This window comes from Opisthorchis viverrini (genome assembly GCF_000715545.1).
Source record: "Opisthorchis viverrini unplaced genomic scaffold opera_v5_96, whole genome shotgun sequence".
NCBI classification, from domain to species: Eukaryota; Metazoa; Platyhelminthes; class Trematoda; order Opisthorchiida; family Opisthorchiidae; genus Opisthorchis; species Opisthorchis viverrini.
The window spans coordinates 737,847-756,926 of NW_008751749.1; the positions used below are offsets into that span (position 1 = coordinate 737,847).

The 19,080-nt window shown below is 44.1% G+C and overlaps 1 protein-coding gene across 1 annotated transcript in view; it reads right to left on the minus strand.

Annotated features, from left to right (window-relative positions):
• The window catches only part of T265_05131 (hypothetical protein), a gene marked incomplete at both ends in the record, with an annotated part of 48,465 nt that extends 29,868 nt beyond the window's left edge, over positions 1-18,597 (minus strand). Inside the window, 2 exons of the mRNA XM_009170055.1 lie at positions 1,644-1,928; positions 18,516-18,597. Coding sequence (XP_009168319.1) covers positions 1,644-1,928; positions 18,516-18,597 — 367 coding nt within the window. The remainder of the gene's footprint in view (positions 1-1,643; positions 1,929-18,515) is intronic.
• Positions 18,598-19,080: the final 483 nt, after the last annotated feature.

Below are 19,080 nucleotides of genomic sequence, written 5' to 3' on the forward strand. Positions count from 1 at the left end.
TATATATATATATATACTTTATATAAGGACCCGGAGAAGCCTCACATGATTTTTCTTGAACCTCGGAGGGGTGATTCGCATATTCGATTCTGATGAACCTAAGATTTAAACAGGTTTCAAATGAGGTTGACAGTCTTTTTTTGTCTGACAGGTACGCACAAGGCAAATGTGCCAGGATTCGTTTGGTGTATATTAGGGAAGTGGGGATACTACTCAGCACTGTTTTCAGTACTATGACTTAAGCTCACGGTTGGAAGCAGCCGCCCGATTCTAGGTCGATGCAGCTTTGTTATCTTCTGTAATCTACTTCCTAACGAAGAGCAAGATTTATTTGCACCAGCTTCTGAAAATTAGATTGACATCAGTCTGGTTACGATTCACCTTGCAAACGAATGTTGAGTGCGCAGTCAGCCCTTGTTACTAGCTTTTTCGTATGTCCATTTCAAGAAAATAGTCGACAGGATGCTCCATAGTGTGGACACTCTGAATGCTACGTAAACGTAGTGACAAGCTGAGTCGACAGACTTGAGGAGGGCAAGTATTCAAGGAATGTAGAACGCCAATTAGTTTTCAAAATTGCAAACCCGGTTACCGTTTGCTCAACATCATCGTTAGTATGTTTGGACAGTTTATTTTACTGTGTTCCTTTGCTGTGGTTTGTTCCCGCAGTCCAGTTGCATCACTTCGCCGATTTCATCATGTTCATTCACGAGGCTTTGGGATTTTGACCTCCCGCTATTTGCACTTCAACAGGCGGCTAAAGTGTGCATTTCCCGTCTGTTAGGTTGTTCTAGATTGATCACATTCTATCGCATTGCTGAAGGTGACATGAGCAACAACTTTGGGAAAACATATATGCAGTGCATTCAGTTTATTCGATATTTGTGGGCACGGGAGACACAGAAGATAATATATATGTTAGACGCACATTTCTTATACATAAGATATATGACTCTTTGCATCGGCAGTGACGTTAAAACGTTCCTTGCTCGTTCTGCAATGTAAGCAGTTAACTTTGACTGATATCGGTAGCTCATAGTTCACGGGGGGAAATGGAACATCAGCTATTTTGATTCCACAACTCCGGACGTAATTTAACAGCATTACATGTGTTCTTTTTATAAAGAAAACTAATCATAAGGTTTCTGAAAACTCTTCGACAGCCCACGACTAGTTTCACCCTTTTTGAGGCTTATCAGATGGGCACATTCTCTGAGTTTCCGTCAAACTTATGTTGTAGTATGTCATAAACGAGAGATTCAGTGGAGCTTTCCGTGCAAACCAAATCGATCTGCAAATGGGTGTACTTCTCGAAAACAGTGCGATTTGCGTTCAAGTAGAACAAAAGGTTGACGGAACCTCGGGGGCTGCGCCTACCTGATGAGCGGCCAAGTAGGGCGAAACCGGTCGTGGGCTGTCGAAGAGTTTTCAGCAACCTTATGAGTAATTTTCTTTATGAAAAAAGACACATGTAATGCTGTTAAATTACGTCCGGAGTTGTGGAATCAAAATAGCTGATGTTCCATTTCCCCCCGTGAACTATTCACTTGAGCTCTCGTGAACAGCAAATTGATTTGCAAACGAGTGTATTTCTCGAAAAGCATTACATGTGGTTCAATTCTGATTTTAGTAAAAACACTCACTTTCAGGTTGTGATTCAAAGGCGATCATAGCAAATTCATCGGAATAGTCCGTCGTATTGTGCACTCGTAAAGTCAGGCCGATTATCGTACAAGGTGGTTTATCCAAAACGAACTCAAGTGGAGCATTTTGAATCTCATAGCTTCCAGAGTTCCCACCGATGGTGTATGTCAGTTCGTAAATCGCCTTTTGAGTTATAATCAGGGATTCCTCCCAGAACAGGTAAATTTGGGCGACACTTTCCTCATAGTTTAGCGAGAAATTCTTGGGGAGGTCACTCTGTAGGTCTAAATAAGGGGGGAAAATTGCAAGCGTCATAGTAAAAACCCAGCGTGGGGCGTCATTTCATTGAGTTTGAAGTCATTTTAAGGTGTCACAAATTTCAACTTTCTGAATGGGTTCTGTGCCTTGTGTAAATATCCATGGATAATAAGGCAGAGCCTTGTTAGTTGAATTGCTTAATGCATCTCCGAATGAGCTTTTTTATCAAACAACGGAAACTATTCATAGAGCAACCCGCAACCGCCTACTCCGGATAGTTCCTCATGCATGTGTCAGCGATAGGCAGATAAAAGAACTGGCTACCAGTATCGCCCTTCTTGGGGCTCATCAGGTAGGCGCAGTCCTCGGGTTTCCGTTAACCTTAGGTTCTACTTGAAACCAAATTGCACGAAATTAGCGAACTACACTCATTTGCAAACTAATTTGGTTTTGCGAGAGACTAACCTGGAACGCAGCTGAGGCTCGGGGACTGCGCTTACCTGATGAGCTCCAAGAGGAAACCGGTCGTGGGCCATCGAGGCGTTTTCAGCAACCTTATGAGTAGTGCATTACGAATATACATGTATCACGATAACTCGAATGTCGTAGCGACTGAAACATGAGGCGGCCTGGTGCAGCACATTCAGTTGCCTGGAAACATCCGCTGGGTTCCAGACGAGTCTCTGGCAAAACCAAGTTAGTTTGCAAATGAGTGTATTTCGCTAAACGGCTACCAGATGTGTTGATCCCCTATCGATTACCACCTTTTGCGACTGGTAAACCTTATTTGTAGTCAGCCAAAAATGTTGGCCAATCGGTGAATTTATTTGGTGAACTGGTTTTTCATATACAGTTGGCTAGTTTTTCCCAGCTCGTCGTCGATTCTGGGCTAGGCTGACTGAATATTATCCTTCCCCACCATCCGAATTCCTGGTGATATTCCTAAGCTTAGCCACAGGTGCAGCTGGCTGAATATTTTGTACCTAGTGTAAAGTTTACAGTGTACAGTTATAAACCCATGAGACTGCTTAGCTGGTCATCTTAGTGAGGGCAGATGGACAGCTCCAGCACCCTTCAGACTTCCGGACGGGTGAGAGTATACGGAGAGCTCTCCAAAAGCTTCTGTACATAAAGTGGTGTCCGTCGGGTATTCCCACTCTCCACATTCCTGTTTAACTTCGTGATCGATGAAATTATGAAACGAACGCTGGAAGGTTCAGATAGCCTGTGACCGAAACTTTGTTGATCTGGATTACGCAGATGACATCGTTCCCATCTTCGAAGAGCAGGAGAAGGCGCGAGTGTTTTTGGATGAACTGACCGAAGTCATCCTATCCTTTGGTATTTACTTTGCACCCACAAAGTGTAAGGTCATCCTCCTGGACATGCAGTCCCTGGGCACGCCACATACAACCCAGGAAGATTCACTGGAAGTTGTAGAGCGTTTCTTGGAAGTTGTATTACTCCTGACTGTACTGTGACAGATGAGGTTCAATGCACGATCTGCCACGCTCGGGACATGTTTGCTAATTTGAGACACCTATGGCGTGTATCCTTAAATCAAGCTAGATTGCGGACTGTTTTGCTGTATGGCTGTGAGACTTGGCCTGTTCGAGCAGCGGAACTGATGCGTCTTCAGTTGTACGGCAGTCTTTGTCTCAGGACCATAACTCGTGTTGTTTTATGTCAGCGTATACGTAACGAGGCTATTTGAAAGCGAGTTTTCAGTTTTGCAACGGGTACTTCCACTGAAGAATGTGTCTAGCACCAGAAGCTGCGTTGGCTGGGACGTGTGTTGGGTATGCCGAACCATCGTTTGCCAAAGAGAGTGCTGTTTTCCATGCCCAACTCAGAGTAACGTAAACAGAGAGGTGGCCAACACTTGACTTGGCAGAGGAGTATGAAGCAGATCACGAAACGCTTGGGTGCTGTCGGTGCTACTCGCCTTCCAGTATGAGGACTGCGTGATCCTCACTGTGCCTGGTTGGAGACACTACAAGATATGGCTGCCAACGGATGTCAGTGGCGTTCTTGTTGTTAGTTTCTATCCAGATTAGCTGAATGAGTGGAGATACAGTCACCTCGGAATCATTGTAGTAAGCTAGCACCAAGTCCGTTCCCCGTCCACTTTTATCGTTTTCTTCACGATAAGGCTTTCAAATAAATCATGGTTTTACGACAGCGGAGCATTGGTGTTAAACACCGATGTCATGCTATTGTTGATTATGATGATTGCTGCCTTCAACGGACAGCCCAGGCAGACATGCGGCCGGCTAGTGATATGTGTGTTGGTTATAGACAGTCATTCGTAAAACCATTATAGACTATTCTAAATGATCAGCGTTTCGTGGTGCGTCGTGTGTACATGTGTACACGACACATCAGTTAAACAGAATACAACAGAATAATTTGAAATCATTGTTCAGCATAATGAAAGAATGATGAGATAGAAATGAAAACAAACACAAAACTCACAAAACTCATAAAAAACATGCGGTAGTGAAACAATCAACTCTCCTGTATGTTTGGGCTTGCCTACATGAAACCGTATTCGTCTCAATACTAATCGTAAAGTTACCGAAAACTTCCGGTAACTCAGTGTCCGTCCCGCCTTCGTTGGGAGGTTATCAGGTAGACATGGTTCCGAAATCAACATCAACCCCACTTTCTTACTGGTTACCATTTTGTACCCATGTTGCGATACACACTCATGACGCTAAGGTTGACGGGTGGGGGGCTCAGTTGTTTACCACTTTGTCAGCTAATCAAAACAGTACACATCCGTACAAGCAAACTAATACTCACACTGCGTGAACAATTCAGCTGGAGGATTTCTAGGCGAAACGCGGACGGGATGAGCAAGAACCGACAAACTGCATACCATTGGCAGACTCAGCTGGCGATAAAATCTCGTAGTTCATGGGTTAGTGAATTGTGTGTGGGGGGGATAAGCGAGCAATGAGGAAAAACGAGTCAGTCAGATGTGGCGCTGTTTCAACGCATAATCATCCCTCTACCGGGAGTAATCCTATACAGTCAGATTGCTTGTGCACTGACAGAAGCAGTACGTGGGAGTTGGAACATTGATAATCCATCAATCACTGGAAGCTCTGATTTGAGTACTGACTTAAGTAGTCCCGTGACTATAAGTTTTCAACACACAGCAAATAGCGCAGTTGTTCTCGAGATCGCCTAAAGGAGCCCTTAAAGGCTAGGTCTGGAAGTGGTCCATCAGAAAAAGCTTCCAGAGTCACATAAGGCCCCGGAAATTGATGACCGGTTAACTGCTCATAGAACGCACCGAAGAAAATTTCAGTTTATGGTGTGAAAATTCCAGGGCTTGTTTTGGAGCTTTGAACTTCCGAACACTGTTCTTTTATACACATTAGTGTAATGACACTTCGGATAAACACGAAAGAGCAAGCGTGTATGCACCACAAATAGACAACAGATGACACAAAGTCAACTATCCGAAGGCGATTTCAATGTGAATCGGAGACAACAAAAACAATATTTGAAAAAAATGCAGAGTATGAACACCAATCGATGACAGTGCGGCAACCATGACAAACAACCACAGAATACCGCGGCCATATCAACTCAAGTCGACTAGAGCTGTTCACATCGTTGGAGTGAATTTTTCGCAGGTAAACTTCAAACGGCAGCGTATAGGAATGAGAAAAAGAACAACTTAATGTGAGTCAAGGGTTGTATGTGAATCAGCTAACAGTGAATACTGTACCTGAGAAAGTTATGCAGGGCGTTGGGAGTAGCTCAGGCTCGAATTACACAGCACTTCTCAGGTCGTAGGGGGAAGCACTGGACTCGAGTTTCGCTCCTATTATGGCTTGTCAACAGTGTGTATCCGGGACCTGAAATCTAGAAATCTGACATGCGATGCAACTGTTTTACCACTACCCAACCAGCACATGACTCGTTACATGATCTCGCTTTAACTGGTTTGCCTGGCACCTTGAACGACAACCAAATGTCTTACCTTGTAGTGTCGATCGACTGACCTGTCCGTCAGGACTTCCGAGTCACGCAGTGCTACGGACGCTAGACAATTTCGGACTAGTTGTAGGTGGGTGCAGGAAGTTTGGAAAATGAGTTCGGTGAAGGATCACAGAATTACATTAGGTTAAATGTCTGCTGTGTGGAAATTGGCATCGGGGATTATGACATGAGGTCGCCTTAGCTCTAGAAGTTGGTTGGAGAAAGGATTCATGGATGAAGTTGGGATGAAAGTCAAGATGCTTGCTCGTGGCGAAGTCAGTCAAGCTGTATGTTAGTTTCCATTCTGCTTTGAAAGGCGTTTGACCGTCTGACAGGTATACGTTCTCAAACAATCCACGAAAGGGAACGAGAGAGCCAAAAATCCAACAAGGAAAGGATAGAAACGCCGGATACTCTATGAACAGGCCATCAAATAACAGAGTGGGTTTTCAGTTTCATAGATAGACGTCGAACTGTAGTTGACTAAGAGAGGATCGCACATAAGTTTGTTCGATAGAATTACGCTTATTGAACGTGCTGAGGAAAGTAGCACGGATCTTTTCCAGATAATCCCCGCCACTAACGCAAAAAGTGCATGTGCGCGAAGTTACGACCCGCTACTTCTTGCTAGCTCCAATTCAATGTACACACAAAACCTTGAACTACTTTTGATGAAACCGATTCCTTATCCGCATCTAGGCTCATTTTGTGCAAAAATTTTCTCCGTTCGGACGTAAAATCATGGGTGACCTTCCTGACGCTTTCAACTCTCGTTAATGGAAAGCAGACGGCATTACGTTTTTTGCAAAGCCACAGAGTGACCCATCAGCAACTTGTAGTCAACAATGGCCACCAAATGACACCTTCAACTGTTTCCGACAGGTGGAGGCGTAATGCCTTACAGTGTCGGCAAGAGATCGGTCCTCGAAAGGGAACTTGGTTGGAGCGGTCTAGGATGGAGTTTAGGACAGCAATTTCATTCATTTATTGCTTGTTCAAAAATTTGGCAAAAATCAAATTCCGCTTAGAGAAATTATCTATTAGCCACAACGACGCTGTTGACTGGAATAACCTTCTACGCGATTTTTGCGCCTGGCGGCTTCTGTAGACTCCAACGGTTAATCGCACCGAAAACTTTGTGGATCCAACGACTGAAGGTCTTTGGCACGTTTACAAGATGCAGAATAAACGCCAATGCGGTACACACAGATCTTTAGTGGACATTTACTTGTGTGAGTTCGTTTGGAGGGCAAAGGTACCGAAAAACGGACCTTTTCATGCAAATTATTAATGACCTATCCCAATTCCACCCTAATTAATAAAAACTAAAAGTACAAATTTCATATGCTCTCTTTTCTAATTTTTTTCGGGTGGCGAGGTTTAATTTTTTGGCGGGGCTATTCTGGAGCAGATCCAGGAGCACCAACGTGGTAAGAGGTTGACGGCTGAGCAGTTGTACCGCTGATCGAGGGTGAATGCAAAGATAGCTTCTTGGCATTTCGTGATACGGCGGGTGAGACAGCGTGTCTTGACAACTTCGCGCGGTACAATGTGTAGGGGCAGGTCTGCTCCAGCCACACGGTAAATGTAACCGACCACTGTCATCAACATCTTTTGTAGCGCATGAGAAAATCACGGACGGTTATGGCTCTTCCGTATAAGGGGAAGAAAAACGGGGATATGGTCTCCCGAGTACGTTGCATTTATGCGGTAATGGGGAAAGGATGCAAACACCCATGCTTGCGAATTACTCTCGGTTTGCAAAGTAATCTTCTACTCAGCCTGACTCTACTTTGTTCGCCTCCCACCTTGGTGGAGGGCAGCAGTAAATTTCCTCTGCCAAGGTATTCAAAAACATCGGTGCAGTCAATAGACAGCGAGCGTACATCAGCTTTTTTAATAAATGCTGAAATGACGGGGGTAGCTGGGTAAGTGATGGTGACTACCGTGGAATGAGGCCGGTGATAACCAAACTGGTGTATGTCTTGATTCTGATACTGTCAGATCGCGCCCAGACAGAAGAAAAAGCACATGTGCACAGAGTGATGCATCCCCAAGGTCAACATCGGTTCGACACGTCCGGAAAGTAGGTGAGTCAGCGGCACGCACCAAACACGGCCTAGCAACACACGACCAGCGTAGTGGGCTTGAGAATGTTCACGACCGGACCACCATCATTGGCTGTACGGAGCGAACAAGTGAACGACCATATTTGACCAATTAGTCATCCTATATATTTACGCAGACGCTCTGTATGTTTTGTCCTGGCAATACAGCCGTGTCCCCAGTTCTCCGTCTTCTCCCTATCGCGTAGTCTGGTAGGCGCACTGCAGGCGTAACTCAATAGCTCGGCCACCGCACAACACAACAGATACTCTAGTGAGCATCACTTGTCCGGTAAGCCTAAAACGAAGGAAGATAAGAGCGGCTGCTCGAAACCTCGTTGCTCAGTTCTTCCGCACAGGTGGCTGGGTGCCAACAGCCAGGTATGTCCTGGCTGTGATTATCAGTGAGTGGAACGGAGATTGTGTCGCTGCGAATATCATTACACTCTGAGAAGCAAACGCGACAGATGATCGAGACCACGTGACCTGCCTGACTTTATTCGCCCCATGTTCCCATACAAATTCGAGGCTATCAGTGGCAGTTTATCCAGCTTAGTCAGGAGCCGGTACTTTCAGCGTGTGGTTTCGGATGTGTCACATCGTGAGAACTCCTGAAGTGGGCCTACTAGACTACGCGATGAGGAGCAGATGGGAGATCAAGAAGATGGTTGCACTGCCCGTCAACTGGACGGAGCTAGTGCGAAAATATATAGGGTGGGTGGTTAGCCAAATATGGTCACTTGCTTGCCCGTTCTTGTTCAGCCAATAACAACGCCCCTCCATCCTCACACTCCTTCTCTGGTCGCTTGTTGCTGTGGCATGTCTGGTAAGCTCAGCTCACGCATTTGGATAGTGTGGTGACCGATGATGACCTTTGCGACGCGTCGTTTTCTGAACATGTACTTTTTGGTCTGGAAGCGTCCTAACAGAAAGCCTTACAAATCCCCGGTTGTTCGATTAGATGAGGGTCAAGAGAACATAACTTTTAATCTTCATCGTATATGGGTCTTGGTAATCGCCTTGGTATAAGATAAATTTTATTGTTGTAGAGGTCATTGTTGTAGATCCTATTAAGGCGATTCCAGTTTGGTTGTTAAACTGAGATCTCTAATCTCATAGAAAAGCATCTTCCAATGTGAGTTCACTCCAATCCCCTCCACAACTGCATACGAATTGGAGAAGAAAATAGCTCGGGGCTGAGGTGGACGGTCCCCGAATTGCAGCACAGGTCGAAGCAAACACTGAGATAGCCATTCAGGTGGGGAAATACCAAGGCTAAAGAAAAGTAAAGAAAACTTAACATAGAAACCGAGCTATCTAATAGACTGATATTACGTGGTGAACACTTTGTTTTTTGTTCGTTCATGCTTGCCTTTTGATTAGACCTGCATGGCACACCTTCGACGACAGGTGCAAAACGCAGGCAAGCAGGCTGCACCTGTGAGCAGTGAAGCGCTTGAACGGAGCTCTAGGTATGTGAGGAAATTCCGAACACTTTGTGTGAAAAAAAAGTCAGGCGAAAAACAGGCCTTTTTGGATCACCGATGAGTGCGCAGGTAAACCGACCCAAGCAATCCAAAATGACCGTAGGAAGGTCAGCAGTCGGACTGTTCTGAACCTGGAAACCCAAGTATAATTCGTTAAAAGGTGGGACTGGCCTGCCGCAGTCAGGCAGGTGATAATTGTTTTAGCTGTAACACCCTTTCGGTGTATAGCTATCATGCCACACGAAGGAAGTTCGAGGGCAGGCATAATGCCGGGTCGCCCAAGCCTAGACAGGGGAAGTCGAGAGGCAGAGACTGGGTACGAACCACGGACCCTCAGGTCAGTAAATTCACGCTCTGAACACTGAGTCAAGTTGGTGGCACATGATGGAATATTTGCACCGTACGTGTGTGGAGCCACACCAATCTTTCTTCACGTGCATTTTGAGACTATCTCCTCTGCTAAGGAGGACGAAAAGATAATATGATCCAAAACCATATAGCTGGATGATATAATCCTACACCATTTTAGTAACGCGTGTTTTTATACTTTTTCCTGGCCATCTCGAAGAGAATTAAGTCATCGTTCCTGGTAGCGAACAGACGAAAATAACCACGGGCCTGACGCCTAAAGCGCAACTATCTATACAACATGATTTTTCTTTCTCTGTCCATCATCCTCGACCAGTGACTTCTTATGGGCTAACTTGATGTCCGCTTCAATTGCGCGAAAAATCACGGACTTCACATAACTGGTGCTGAAAATCAATAAAAACAGTCTAAAATCAATATTCTGGGTCATGTCAGTCCAAATGAGAATATGGGATAGTCCGACGTAGATCCACAGTTGAAATCTGCTTGAAAGCCGCGGAAAAAAGTGTAATATTGAGATCATTCAGCCAATCAGCACGAGACAGGGATTGCTGGTACAACAGGTATTAGCACAGTCCGCTCAGACAAGTCTGTTGGTGAACAGTGTAGTACGTTCACGCTTTAGCACGAACTGTACCCAAAAATGCCAGAAATTCCAGTGATATTACCATAAGGTGAGCATGAATTATGTTCTCCAAACAAGGCTCCAAAAGAAAATGATTAAACGTTCAGGCTGGCAAAGTTTAGCAACTCTGTGTCGGTGTAGCAGAAGAATTACTGAGTGCGGTCTTGCCTATTCGTACGTGGAAGACACGGTCGCCTTAAGAATCAATTACTTTTCAAGTAACTTGATGGAGAGAGGACGCTTCTAACAACGGCATAAACAAATGCCTCTCCTCCTGTCCCCGATGATTTTGGAAATGACGATTTAAACTGGACACCAAGTCGGTCACGAAAGCTGTCATTTCAAGTGGCTAGTCTGCGAACCTATCCTGCTTCCAAGTCAATATATGGGACATATTCTACACAAATGACAAACCTTCACTGTTGGGTCGAAACGTGGGTTTTCAAGTGGTTGCACAGATACCACTTCGAATGTTGTTTCCACTCATGCAGTGGGGAAAAATAGAATGTGGATAATATCACAGCTTTAATGAACCGAAAAACCCTAAGGAGTGTGAAGTAGCAACAGGATAGTTGGCTGTAATCAGTGCGAAAGCAAACCACTCGGTCAGTTTATCACGTTCGTTCACGGGTCGAAATACTGAGCTATCCAAATCCATTGCGCATGTAACGGTATTTTCCTCAGCTTACTTCTCGGTCAGAGCCTCCCAAGCCAGCGTTCGCGTCAAAAACAACCACCAGTGGTGTACAACGTATACTAACGCCCAAAACGAGGTCACGAACACTTGTACAACATTTCTTATCTCTAGGGTATGCGGCGAAAACCTAGAAATTCTGACGCCTTCTCGACGCTACATTAACAATTGGCCTTCGGCCAGTACCTTCTAGTGATTGGTTATTGAGTCTCGACTTTCAACCAATCAGAGCTCGCCTTGATGCTAGACCGACAGGCATCCCCAAATTTCGGCCAATTTTGTGCTGAATAGACTCCTTGTCCGTAGCAGCACCTAACTGTGAGCAGTAAGGCGGGATCCATGTGGAATTCCGTCTAACATGAGCTGATATGGTTTCCGTATTTGAAGGGTGATTAATGCTATATCCCGTATATATGCGAGGTAATCACACTGCTGACCAGCCACTTGTGACCGAGAGATTAAGAAGTCACCTACGAACCGGCAGGTTACGGGATCGAGTTACCCTGGAGACTGGAAATACGTGCACTACCAGTGATTTCCACTGAGGATATAGCAGCCGCGCAGTGTTTTTGGGTTTTTCCGCACTGGTTGAACCTATTAACAGAGCGATATCTCAACTGAACTATCCAAATGGATCCAGAGAATTGGCTATCGATTTACTTAAGCACTGCAAAGTAACAATATCTGTCGCACAGGCTAATCACTGCGCCCACTCGAAAACCTGCCCGAATTGTCACACATGTTTGAAATCGCTGAGTGCACAAACATTCGAGAACTGCGTAGCTTTCACGAAGTCGCTCAGTCCTTTTTTTGTTTAACAAGATCACTTGAGGACCAGTGCCTCCGCAACTAAAGGTAGATTGACTATAAAGTTAGGTAGACAATACTTCTCCGAGAAGATGAGCATCCTCCAGGGTTTGCCATACTACAAAAGCCCTCACCCCCCAACTTGAGCAGCCATTAATAAATGTAATCGATACAAAGTGGCATTTGTAATTATGTGTTTCTAATAGAAACGATCTACTGTGACCAAATGAAGTTAGCAGGTTTCACGCAGGTGTTCAATGGTAACTGCCTTAAATTAACAAACGCATAAATGGTAACTTCCACGGAAGTACCGAGTTCGCCCGCTCTGTTAGTCGCTTGATGAGACCATCTGTGAACGATTCTTTTTTGTCTTTAACCCTTGTGATGTGGTTTGATTCTTCCATACTTTTCGGAGGGGGAGATCTGGTGGAATGAACTTCCCGAAACCTGTCTGTACTTTAAAACCCTTACTCTACGAAAGTATGCACCAACTTGTGCAAACTAGACCACCTCCGATTAGATTTACTTTTCCCAGAATTATGCGTGATTAACTCTGAAACATTGGACGCCGGTAAGGACAACACGAAGTGGGCTCAGGGCTACCTGATGAGCCCCAAGAAGGGCGAAACCGGTCGTGAGCTGTCGAAGAGTTTTAAGCAACCTTGTGAGTAGTTTCCTTTATGGGCTCGGAGCTGTTATAGTTAGACTTTTCTGTTGACTAAGACTGGTCCTCTTAGGGAGATTAGGCAACCGTGTGCAACAGGTAGAGGTTTGGATTAGAATATTTCTATCGGTTTTGTTCCGGTTAATGGGATGAACATATTGGTTGCGTTCTTAAGGATATGTGATCTCATTAACAGTCGGTGAGTGTATCATGAGGAAACCGGTGACATTCATACGAAAGGAGGATTCGAAACGTTCGTTTGGTTGACATGTGTTCAAGAATGTAGACAACTTCCGCACAAATATGTTCCGCTGACAAGGAAGAATCAACTAAACATAGTAAGGATATCCGAGAATGCGCAAGTGGATCACCTACGGTGTTTTACCAACACCATAGAAGTTCTGAGAAGGATGATAATTTGTGAACGGTAGTTCCACCATCACAGTTTCCGAGGAGAAGATTTGGGCGTCAGATTAAAACTTGACCTTTGATTCTTCAATTATAAGACCACTAAGGAATCAAAGTGCACACTCTAGTGCCAAAACGGCTGTTGAGTTCTGGTGGAACTTCATGCAACAAAGGGAAGAGCAGCACCACGTTTGTCTAACATCATTTACAAACCCACCATATGTTGCTAGACATTTTTCAGAAGGTGTCGTACAGAACAGACCATAATTTTTGCTGAAGTCACTATGCCATCCGTCTCTCTGCAGCACTGTGACCAAGTGTACGATGCATCAGTTTAGCTGAACAATCGCTATTCGCATAATTCCCTGATGTTGATGAAGATCAGTTTGACCAACCGGGACTACACCTCAACCCATCCACTTCCTTGATGTTCAACGGTCACAATCACAGTCGTTCAGCTGTAGCACCCTTTCGGTGCCTAGCTGCCATGCCACATGAAGGAGGCACGGGGGCTGGGATACTGCCAGGTTGCCCAAGCCTAGACAGGGGAATTCGAGAGGCAGAGGTCGGATTCGAACCACGGACCTTCCGGTCAGTAAATTCGAGCTCTAACCACTGGGTCCATCTCGCCCCGATGTTCACTGAAGACGTGTTTTCTGCTTTTGATGGAATTTTAGCACACAAAAAACGAAAGCGCGTGATGATTGTAAGAAACTGTAATTGTAGGTGCGGAAGCTCAGCGATCGATTAAAGACAGTCTATAACCAAGATGTCCGTACTACCTGTTTACTACTAATCGCTGGTATCAACTTCTGCCTATTTGGTTACCTTACACTTCGCATCGGACTTCTTTTGTCCAAGGGTTTTTGCTGTTGTTTTGCCCCTCCTTCAAAGTCCTAGTGACGGTAACCACTCTTAATTCACCCAGACCAACCTGAGTGCTCCAGCATCACAGGTCGTATCATGTTCATTTAATATCCCTCAAATTCTCGTGATTCTTCAAACGTAGATTTACAGGGACCCATAGTTATATTGTCGCGCGAGATAACCAGGTGTAAGCGTTCAACTGTAGCACCATTTCGGTACCTAACTGCCCTGCCACCCGAAAGAAACACAAAGGTTGGAATACTGTCAGGTTGTCCAAGCCTAGACAAGGGAAGTCGAGAGACAGAGGTCGGGTTCGAACCAAGGACCTTCCAGTCAGTCAGTTCGCGCTCTAACCATTGAGTTCAACTTCATCCGACAATGCCATGTGCTCTATTCAAACCGATCTTTTGCGGCGTCATGTTGTAGCCACTCTCGTTAATTTCACTGAACGTACTGAGAAAATTAGCCACAAAAAGGAATCAATTGTGTCTTGAGGCTGTGAACTTATGGTGCACGGAATTTGATGTGACAAAGTCCGTGATGGCATCAAGAACCATACACCAACTTTGCTGACCCATTTTCGGCAATATCCAGACCTTAGGTAACTAGTGAAGAAGCACCATTGTGGGATATTAGCTGAAGATTTACACGTGAAATACTTGCGTGTCCTATATTGGTGCCAATCTTCTCAGGTATTAGAAATCATTTTCACGTTTGGTTAGCTTGACATTCAGGAATGTGGTTATGCGTTTTTCTCAAAACTGCTCATTGTGACTATTATGAGCTATGATAAACATTTTAGCCACAAGTCCAGCAAATTATCAAAGCATTACATGACGCTAATGTTGCGGAATACACATTTCACGCCACTAGCGTTGCTGCGAATTTCCGGGGTAGATTAACGTGGACCATACCTGACACGATCAGCTGGACTCTGCATCAGCATTTCATTGTTTTGTACAAATTAACATGATATCTAGGGTATAAATTGATGTATCTACAAAAGACGGAGAAACTCAGTTTTGCCTGTAATGAAGTGACTATTTCCCGAGTTCCTTGATACACCAATCGAAAAGTAGTCCAAATTTTCATTTCCAAATATTTTATCTTTCTTTTCAAACTGACAAAAACATCAACTGGTATAGTTTGGCTGGTTTTTCAACAGGATCTCCCCGCATATCGTTCGGTACGTGCTCCGTATACACTCATGATGCCTCTCCAACGGTCTGCCATGTTCAGGAATCGCCCCTAATCTCGTATGTAAGCTCGTCAACAATCGCCTCAGGGGAGGTCGGAAAGACACAGCGTTGGTGATTACAGAACACTTGCCACTCTAAAAGAAACTAACTGCTCACAAGGTTGCTGAAAATTCTTCGACAGCCCCGGAGTTTCCGTCGATGTTATGATCTCCTTGGACCCAAATTGGACTGTTTTCGAAAAATACACTCATTTGCAAATCAATTTAGTTTTCACGAGCGACTCAACTGAACTTCTCGTTTCGTTTATGAAAATATACTGCGATATCTCGAATATCGTGCCAATTGAATCATCAGGCGGTCTGTGTGCAGTACATCCAGTTATAGAATATCATAAAAGAGAGATTCAGTTGAGTCTCTCGTGAAAATCAAATTGATTTGCAAATGAGTGTATTTCTCGAAGTTATCATCTTTCATTTGTGTGAATTAGTTTGCCTACTCCCGATCCCCTCTTACCTCACGATGTCTTAGGCTGTAGTCTAAACAGCATTCAGCTCTCCGATTCTAGCAACACACCTCAGGTTTTTAGTTCCGTCTCCGCCAAGCAATGAGGGCTTCGTGAACAATGAGTAATTGTCTTGCCACTAAACGAGCAAGTTACTTGCGTGGTTGAAAAACGGTAATAGAGGAGCGCCTGAAAGTGACCAAATTTGGCACGAAAACGATACGAGGTTTTACGATGGGTTTCGAATTAGTCAACTTCTATGTCACAAAATACGATCTGACAACATGATATCCGATCCAAAGTAACAATCAAAATTTCAGTTAACATTTTGAAAAAAATTTCACCGACACAAGCAATAAAAGAGAGTCCTGAGGAATTCCTCAACGAATTAGACGTGTCTGACGTTATAGCATCATCCTCAAGTAGTTGTTTACTTTGTTCAAGCAAATGAGTTGCTTTGGTTTTTCCGATACTCCTCTTTCTTGGTGAAGCACACTGTCTAGACAGATGAAAGAGGCTGATTTGATCGGCCCACTGCTTGTATTTTGTCTACAATCAGATCAATATGAGTAGTAAATTACTGTAGTAGTAAATTACTTTCTTGGTGAAACACACTGTCTAGACAAATGAAAGAGGTTGGTTAGATCGCTCCACTTGAATTTCCTGCTTGTATTTTGTCTACAATCAGATCAACTCACCTACTGGCTGCTCAGTGCAATAATAGAAATGCGGTGTATTCGTTTTGAACTCAATGCTCACCACGTACTAGGTATCTATTTCGTTCATTATAAACTGTGAACTCAGACGTCAAAACATTCGTCTCTTTAGACGTGATAGTTCAGTCGCGTCCACCGTACGCTACCGGTGTACTGGAAACACGCTCGCTTGACATCCATGGTTCAAGCCACGGCACTATCAAGGAAACGTACTGCTGGTGAAGTCTAATATGAGCGGAATTCGAGTCTGGCGCTGCCGTATTGGAATAGACTCACGAGGAAGATTGCGCTAGGATAGAAGAACGACTATTCACAAATGTGAGTGGCATATAGGTCTAATAAGATGTTTGGAAATAAATTGTGGTAGAAAATTAAGAGAGAAACAATCGAAAGTTCTGAGTTAGTTTCATATCCTGCACCCATGCTATGTAGACTTTAGAAAGAACAAGTCACTCAGAAACAAATATGGACTGATTTAGTTGAGTCCCAGCTTAAGCGAATTTCTCACGAAATGGCCCCCTTTGTCTAGCTACCCATGCATGTCTTTGGTCATTGACCGTGGTCTTACCGAATAGAAATTGAATAGTTTAACAAAACTGCAAATGAACTCGTCTAACGAACTTACAATCAGCCGATTACCGGTCATAGTCCGCGCTGAACTAACCCTCGGTGCGTGGGAAAAATATTGCATCTGAGAGCACAATGTGATACTTGATTGGAAAAAGAATGAGCTAATTCAAGTTAAAATGCTTTGCGAAAATTCACTGATCACCCTCTTTTGAACGGTAAGACGCCAAGCAACATCAAGGCAGGCTGGACTTTGATATTAATGTGTGGGGCAGGGAATTTCGTTAAAATGGAAGTTCTCCGGGTTCTGGACTATTGACACAACTCAGTCCGAAGATGTCTTCGGTCGAGGAACATTTTAAACAGGAGATTCCCCAGGTCCCACTGCATTCTGTTCCGCAAATGGATGACTTATGTAACGGTTTCGGTATAGATTTTACCTTACAAATGAAGCGTAGCTTTGCCGGAAGATCAAGAAACACTGTAAAGTGAAACTCAGACCAAGAAAAACAAAACAGAGAATTTGAGCAGGAAGGCATTCCCCCACCAGTGAACAATCAAGGGCATGAGTGATTACGCTTAGAGAATGGAGTGCAACTATATGTTAGTAGTACAGTTTGCGTCGTTTTACGTCTGCACTACCCTGTAATATCCTATCAGGAATAAGGCGCATGTACGTTGTGGGATGCTCTTGTTTCTAACCAGAACACTTATGTTGCGATAAGGCTGAAGGAAGTTCGGGATTCAGCGAGCACCAATGAGGCACCAGAAGGATGAGGCGGTTATTGAGGCGGCCGAATTTTCTTAATCATATAAAATGCTATGTGAAAGACGCCGATGGCAATTTTTGATGATGTGGAGGAGACTCATCCTGCAGGCGAAATCAGTCTCCGCTAAACTTCCAGAGGAAACACTGCAGAATTAATTGGTTCTCCTTTGTTTTCAGTCATTAGCAGTCAGCAAATCGCAATCGTATGGAAGGGTTTCGACCCAAGAAACAATGAACAAGACTTTGAAACAATTGTTGTTCTACCAGGGGTGGTTGATATTGCACAGCACAAGAACATGGACCAAATTCCACAGACCCCTCACCATAAAGCAAACAGATAAATAGTTGTCAAGCTCCTACAGCCAACAACAGTCTAAGCCGCTGTTATGTGTGTTGTGCGCACAATTGGTGCCCCAGTTAGTGATTTATTCATTTTACAAAAGTTCAAGTGCACAAAAAGCGCTTCCCATTTTTTCCTGAAATATCCGGACGTCTTGCCTAAAACCACGGTTTCAAGTCAGGATATTGTGGGTCTGTCATCACTGTATGCTTACATCATTTTTGTTAGTAGTAGCACTGATAAAAACTGTGAGGAAACGGTCGAACAAAAGAAGTGCCTGAAAATAACCACACAATATGATATCTGATAAAACGAATAAAATCTTAGGACGGGTTCTACTTTTTCAGGTCGAAAAATTCCAAAGCTACACCTTTGCATACACTTCCAGGTTCTAATTGTTTTATATTTTAACATTTAAAACCTATTCAAACCGAACCTACTAAGCCTATTCAGGTTTTTGAAATTATTCACCTTGCTATTGGACAACTACTTTCTCACCTGATGTTGTCTCTGAATCGACAATCGCCACGGCGATGAGACATGCCAGTGCATGAAAGGAAAGTGGAACCCATAAGTCCATTGGTCCAAGCACGGTTCAAGTGGAGCTATACTCTTTCTCACGAAATGATAAGTAGATGGCCCTTGTTTGGGATTGGCTACCTGATGACCTACATCACTATTGATTCACTACTCAATTACCGTACAGTCTGTCGCCAGCATGCATTCCATCATTCGCGTATCAGCAACCCAAGTAAAGCTGACCAGCCAACCAAAATGAACGGTAACATTCGACGAACGCATTTTTGTTCATGCGTGCTGGCGTTCACGTGAACGTGTTTTATGTTTGTTGCGATTCATTGCGATAATGAAGCCTTCTAGCACATCCGAGTGTGAAGTTCACGGGTGTTTTGAAATATAGTTCAAAAGTTATTGTACAACAATTCATGTCCTATGGCTTTGTAAGAAACCAATCGCCGACACACGGCCTTTCAGGTAGCAATTCCTGCGATGACCTATTTTATTTATTTATTTATTTATTTTATGTGCACCGACGGGCAGCCTG